Below are 7,500 nucleotides of genomic sequence, written 5' to 3' on the forward strand. Positions count from 1 at the left end.
AAATGCGCAAAATACGGGTGTGCCTAGATGCGTGTTCATTGTGTGCGTGTGGTGGCACATGCCAGCAGCGTGGTGACACATGCCTATCGTAAATATTTTTTAACCAAAACACTTGTGAGGTGAATCATGTAGCCTGTTGTTTTCTGAGGGTATGCAAATCAGCTGAATGGCTTATGCATGTCTATATTTGTACCTACTATAGAATTTAACTGTGTGCCACCACACCAAGCATCTCCATTTAATGACAATGAATTATCTTGTGATCTTGTTGTAGGTGTTGGCAGTACTTAAAGTACCAGTGTCTTATGGTTAACCCCTCAACTGCCAACACTTTTTCAGGTCAGCAGCATTCCAGGGGAAAAAAAAAGCCATTTCAGTGCAGTGCACACTAAAACTACTGTGGCTTCTTTTATGTTTTGGAACTTATGCATGAAGTTCTTACATGGACTGATGGAGGAAATAAAACAACGCATTTTGACTTTGCGATTTGTAAAATTATTTCTTGTTTATATTTGTGAATATTTCAGCAATCAAATTTGCACTCAGCAAAGTCGACTTCAGTCTGTGGTTTTCCCCTTTCCAAAATAAGCAGAAACATCTGTTGAAATAATGAAAAGTTTCCGTTAGTTGAAAGGATATGATATCATATAGGCACCACAGAAGGCACCAAGAGTTCCATTAATTTAATGGACTTGGCAGTTGAGACTCCTTTGTTTTCCTCTTCATTATTTTACTGAAAATAAAACTGATAGAGTTATTCTAATGATAGTTTATTCAAGGAAAATGTGATTTGTCATATGTATGTCAACTTGGTGCTCCGATTTATGCTGTTACCCATGGACAGAATGGAGTATAGGCGTGGTGAAAAATAGGCCAACTAGGAAGCCAGGGTCCCACTTGATATACACTTGGATCAGCATTTTTATACACCCTTCACAAGACTTCCAGTGGCAGTCTGGGTGCTAGCTTGTCAGACGAAACAATATATGGAGGTTCAGTGTACAGCATGCAGTTAGTGCTTGTAAAATAATCCTCGACAAAACAAAACAAAAAACAAAAAAAATCCATGTTGATAGTTGAACAATTTTATTTGAAGACAGAAAAAAAAAAAAAAAAGTGGCATTGCAGTTTGGTGATGTTTTCCCCAGGGAGAGAAGCAAGAATTTGACTCGGAAATTTGTTGTAACAAAGTAGTGCAATACAGTAAAATACAGTACAGTGCAGTTCACTACAACCTCCACAGCATCCTCTAAGAAACCCAACAAGAAACTCTGAAGACTAACGTTCACACTGTTCAAGCAGACACTTCAGAAAGAGCCGATTTTGTCTCTGGGCTGCATAAGCAGCAATGCAGATCGATAAGGAAGTTGACCGTTTGATGTCAGTCATGACAGATCACATTATATTGCTTATCATTTATATTTTCATCAGAGGATTATCCTTATTGAGATTTTCATAGTTCTAGAAACGGTGAAATCATGACCCTTTCCAGGATTAACATGTGAGGGGGCTTCCTGACCTTGATATCACTAATGTGATTTTGATTATTATTCAATATTTGTTGTTGTTTTTTTAAATGCAGGTGAAGTGGATCTGTCAACATTTGTCTTTTTCACTGGAAGGTCATGATCTTTAACTGGGTCCTGAACTTTGTGCTTTTGATTCATCGACTTGCTTGAGAGTGTAATCAGAGTTGAGCATGTTCAACACCTTTTCAAGAGGACAGAAGAGCGAGTGGTTGTTTAGTGGCTATGTCGTCTAATATGTCAGGTGCTGTAAACTAAGTGCTAGTGCAAGTACCGTCTCCAGTGAATTGAAATAGTGACATCGGCATTCCCCCACCCCCTCTCTCTCTCTCTCTCTTTTGTCCCCTTCACTTTTCTCACAATGGTATTACTAAATTATATTTTCATGTATTTACCTATTTGTTTTTTTATTTTTAGCTTATTTTTATTTAATTTTTTTTACTATTAATATTATGATCATTATCATTTGACATTACTATTATTATCATTATCATTATTATTAATATTGAATTATTTATTTTATTAACTCAGGATAGGCTTTCAGGGCCTGAAAAGCGTTCTTTGCGAAGATTGGGTGTCTGTTCCTGTTGTGTTTCTTTTTTCAGCGAATGTCCCCCAAGTCCCTTCCCCCCTCACCGCCCCCCATCTCTCTCTCTTGCTGTCATACTTAACAGACACTTCATCGTGTCATACATATATCATTATATGCAAAACACACTCTTAACATTCTCTCTTTGTCTCTCTCTGTCTCTGTCTGTCTGTCTGTCTGTCTGTCTGTCTCTCTCTCTCTCTCTCTCTCTCTCTCTCTCTCTCTCTCTCTCTCTCCATGCAAGTGGCATTGTTTTGTGAACAACAGTCAAGCCTGTTCTGTAGTCATGATGTAGTTGACAACGGTCATGATATCCAACCAGCCGTTGACAAAACAGGCCTCCTCTTATCCACACACAGAGAGAGCGTCACTGTACATGGTGAAATCTGAGGTGGCAAGGAAATGACTGTTGGGGTAACAGTGCTGGAGTGGAAGACCGGTCATGCAGAGCACTTTGCTTTTGAACAATGTGCGGGGACTCATGCATACTAATGTGATAGTATCGATTCATGCTACTGTACAGGAGCCATTATTGCCAGACTAATTTTGTACTAGCTTCGCCCCACCACTCTCCTGTACAGTTTACCCTGTCTCTCTCTCTGTCTCTGTCTGTCTGTCTCTCACTCTCAGTCTCGCTCAGTGTCTCTCTAAGTGTCTATACATGGGTAACTAGTGTTACATCAGGTGTGTGTGTGTGTGCTTGCGCGTGTGTGTGTGTGTGAATGAAAATGAGTGCAAACTCAGTTGTCAGCATGAAGGTATGTTATAGTTTTATATGTGCGTGCTTGTGTTAGTGTCACTGTGTGGCGTAAAATGGATAATTTTATTTGTTTTCTTTTTGTCACAACAGATTTTTCTGTGCGAGTCAGTGAATGAGTGTTGGTTATTACGCAGATAATGCACCACCACACAGTGGCTGTGTGTGTGTGTGTGTGTGTGTGTGTATGCAGAGCAAATATTTGTATATATGAATCTCTTGCCAACAGTTTTCATTGTCCACATCCACCACAGAAAAGAGGCGGAGAGTTTGTTTGTCCAAATGTCTGTGCAAGGACATCCTTTCTGCCTCAAAAGGTTTCCGGATTAATTAAAATTTAAAATTTAAATCTGTGTGTGTGTGTGTGTGTGTCTGTCTGTGCGTGTGTGTGTGTGTGTGTGTGTGTGTGTAACTGTAAGATACAGTGGATTGTACAAATGGAATCAGTCAGTTCAGGTTCTAGAAAATCCCATTGAAGATCAGTACTTACCAAGCATTGTTTTTTCCCCCCTTCAGTTTTAGAACTTTTACTTATTTGGTTCTCTCTCTCTCTCTCTCTCTCTCTCTCTCTCTCTCTCTCTCTCTCTCTCTCTCTCCCCTCTCTCTCTGTCTCACCCCTCTCTCTCCCTGTCCTCCCTGTATACAGTAAGTGTGCATTTTCTTGTGAGCATAATCTGATAACAGCATGTTATACACTTCTGTGCTTGTGTTTCTGTGTGGGATTCAATGTAGAGAAACTAAGTTTTAGAATGTTTGTGTTCATGTGAAGATAGTTGTGATTGTATGTGTGCTTGTACACACACTCACACAGAAGAGCAAGTGTCTCATGATAATGCTGATAAATGTGGGACTGTATATATATATATATAGAGAGAGAGAGACAGAGAGAGACAGAGAGAGAGAGACATGCACACACAAAACAGAGACAGGTCAGCCAGTAAACTCTTCCCATGTTCCTGTGTCGGAATCACACAGTTTAAACATACGTATAAGACAAACAGACACTGCAACAGTGTCAGCTTCAGGACATCCGCGATGCGAAGGGCAAATTGTTCCTGTCATCCGAAGGCTGCAGGGATATTGCTGCCCAGTTAACTGTAAACTAAAGGATCAGTTACTATTGACCCTTGGCTCTTGGCTTTATCACTGTCGCACACATGCCTGCAGTTACCGACACACCCACAACGCTCACTACCTGGTGTAGCTTCTCTGTGGTTGGGCCATGTCCTGGAGCTTGGTGGGAGGAGTTGATGCTGTGTGGGAAAGGTAGACGAGTACAAGTGTCGGACATGGTTCTTACTACTTAGGGGCCTTTCAGATCCTTTGAATTTTGGTAGATTAAGTTTCAGTTTCAAGGAGGTGATCTGTGTTCTCTGTGTATCACATCTGCTTAATATATTTTTTTTTTAATGTTAAAAAAGAGCATTAATATCTGACCTATGTATGATAAACCCAGCACGCTGGTCACATCTTAAGATTGAAGCCCTTAAGTTTTGTCTTTTCATGATGAAAAGATGCAAATTTAAAAGAAGTCCTTTAATTCAAGTGGGTGCTTTCTGTTTGTGGTTGGGTCCCTGAAAGTTCTTTCAATCCTTTTCTCTGTTAGTTTATCAACAGCTGTATTTCATTGAGAACAGTTGAACAAGTCTCTGAACTGATCAGGTTAATTACGATAAGATTGCCAAGCTTAACCCAGGGGGGTTTACAGCCCGGGCAGGCTTCTAGTGCTCCATGCCATACTAAAGTTGAAAAAATGCAGAAAATGTACTGTTTTCCTCCAAATTAGTTGTGGACACATCCAAAAGATACTGTAGAAGTTACATCCCTATCCTTACGGCTTGTGCATATTATGTGTAGGAATGTGAAAACTGGTTTTAACGAGACAAATTTTGAAGCCAGAGCAATATGCAGGGGCATGGCAGGGCTCCATGAGTTAAAGAACCTGGCCACTTGGTGAACATCATGGATGTTTACAGGAAAAATTTACCTTAAAAGTGTCAAGAAAAACATTATTATGGTAACAGTTTTTGTATTTGAAAATGGTTCTGTTATCTCTATAGACATAATACATTAATTCACTTCTCATGTCTGGGTCACTTTGTACAACTACAAGATGTATACTTTATATACTCTGTGTGTGTGTGTGTGTGTGTTTCTGTCTGTCTGTGCACACTGTTAAGTGTATATATGTGTTTGTGCACACTATTAAGTGTGTGTGTGGATGATTTTCTGACCGAGTTAAGACCACCCACATAGATTTGAATAAACCACATCCTGTGTGAATGCAAGTATCTGTCAGATCTTTTATCTCTTATCTGTCCCTGCTCACACTGTGTTTGCCCTGTGTGTGTGTGTGTGTGTGTGTGTGGATGAAACTTTAAATCTGATGTGGTAATAGAGACCTGTGCTTTAAGCATTCATCTGTTTGTGCGTGCATGCTTGCATGCATGTGTGTGTATATGTGTGAGTGTGCGTGTGTGTGTGTGTGTGGTTACTGCCTGTGATTTGTTAATTACTATCTCTCAGGGTATGTGCCCTTACTAACAGACTCTGATCTTTCTTTTGTGTGTGTGTGTGTGCACTTGTGTGTGTGTGTGTGTGTGTGTGTGTGTGTGTGTGTGATTAGACACATGTATAAAATTAAAAACATTTCAACATATTCTCTGTTTCTCTGTCTCTTGTCAGTCTTGATGACTTGTTTCTCTACGTCTGTCAGTCTCTTTTTTTCTCTCTCTCTCTTTATTCTCTTTTCCTCTTATGCACTCTTTCTGTCATATTCACTTTCTCCCCTTCCCTTTCCTCTCTTTCTGTTCTATCTCCTTTCATGTTTTACTTTCATTTAAAAGACTATGTACTAAAACGTGATACCATCTTTGATGCTGAATGTAAAAAAAAAAAATAGAAAAGTTCTCATGAAACTGAAACTGACAGTATTGCACAGAATAATACAAGTATTCTTGAACACATGTCCACAACACACACACGTGCGCGCGCACACTCACACAGAGAGAAAGAAAATCAAACAAACATGTTTAAAGCAAAGTTGAAAAAAGGGTGATACTAATGGAGCACACGTCTTTGCCAAAATCAAAATCAAAAAGACCATGTTTCTCCTCTCCTTCAGTCTCTCCACTGGTTGCCAGTTTCTGATCGAATAGACTATAAGCTATCCACTCTGACCTTTTCTGCAGTCAGTGGATCTGGCCCCAAGTATCTTTCTGAACTCATCCATATCTATACCCCGTCTCGCCAGCTCCTGATACTTGACTTCTCTGGATACCTCACGTCAGAAGTAAGACCTATGGACACAGACCAGAGACGTGGAACAAGCTCCCTGATAACCTCTGTCATTCTGATTCCCTCGCATCTTTTAAATCTCGTCTCAAAACTCACCTTTTCCCTCAGCAATAAGTTCAATTGTGGCAGGTCCACTTCTTTTGCGTTAGCTGTGCTTGACTATGTATGTATACATATGTATGTGTACATAACCACATGCATGTATATGAATGTGTATTGTGTGTGCGTGTTTATGTAAGTTTGTGCCTGCCTATGTGTGCGTATGTGTTAGGGTAGCTGTTAGATAAACATGTATGTTAAAATGTATGAATGCAGTTTGTGTGTGTGTGTGTGTGTGTGTGTGCGTAGTCACATTTTGGTGTGTGTGTATGTAACATTGATGAAATGTCTTATGTTAACAAAAGCGTTTTTGTAAAGCACCTAGAGCAGATTTCTGGATAGTGTGCTATATAAGTATCCATTATTATTATTATTATTATTATTATTATTATTATATATAATAATATATACATATAAAGAAAAAAAGAATGAAAGAAAAAGAAGAAAAAGAAATGATATGTTGATATTCAATGAGCCGTCTTGGCCACGTACCGACCAAAGAGTGATCAGGTTTCTAAAGGTAAATGGCTTTCAAGGATACTATACCTATTAATACATGTGTGCTTGAGGGAGGAACTATGTGCAGTGTTGTTGTTGACTTCACTACTCACTGTACAGTATACCACCCACACACCCCACACCACAGTCTCCGCAGGGCAGTGAAAGGGTTGGTGGGGGTGACTGTGCAGTTTTGGGCGGCAGTTCAAGTGTTTGAGAATAAAAGGTTGAGCAGTCGAGACTCTAGTCTACACTCCCGTTTATCAGAAATAGAATATCAAGAAGAGTGGATGTGGATGTCTGATGGCTGTGTGGACGCCTGCAGTTCGTCCATAAACTTGAAGGTGGCTCTGACGGGCGCAATAGCCGAGTGGTTAAAGCGTTGGACTGTCAATCTGAGTGTCCCGGGTTCGAATCACGGTGACGGCGCCTGGTGGATAAAGGGTGGAGATTTTTACGATCTCCCAGGTCAACATATGTGCAGACCTGCTAGTGCCTGAACCCCCTTCGTGTGTATATGCAAGCAGAAGATCAAATACGCACGTTAAAGATCCTGTAAACCATGTCAGCGTTCGGTGGGTTATGGAAACAAGAACATACCCAGCATGCACACCCCCAAAAACGGAGTATGGCTGCCTACATGGCGGGGTAAAAACGGTCATACACATACTTGTGTGCATACGAGTGAACGCAGAAGAAGAAGAAGAAGAAGGTGGCTGTGCCTGCAACACCCC

General features: G+C 40.3%; 1 protein-coding gene across 2 annotated transcripts in view; it reads left to right on the forward strand.

Moving 5' to 3' along the window:
- The window catches only part of LOC143299365 (uncharacterized), a 52,771-nt gene that overhangs the window by 975 nt on the left and 44,296 nt on the right, over window positions 1–7,500 (forward strand). The window contains exon 1 of one of the 2 annotated variants that reach the window (XM_076612505.1): window positions 4,015–4,138. The exons of the other annotated variant lie outside the window; for it this stretch is intronic. Within the exon in view, the coding sequence (XP_076468620.1) occupies window positions 4,030–4,138 (109 nt within the window). The 5' untranslated portion in view covers window positions 4,015–4,029. Of the gene's footprint in view, window positions 1–4,014; window positions 4,139–7,500 lie in introns of those variants that run through there. 2 annotated transcript variants of the gene reach the window in all.

Source organism: Babylonia areolata, chromosome 25 (assembly GCF_041734735.1).
Source record: "Babylonia areolata isolate BAREFJ2019XMU chromosome 25, ASM4173473v1, whole genome shotgun sequence".
In the NCBI taxonomy this organism is placed as follows: domain Eukaryota; kingdom Metazoa; phylum Mollusca; class Gastropoda; order Neogastropoda; family Buccinidae; genus Babylonia; species Babylonia areolata.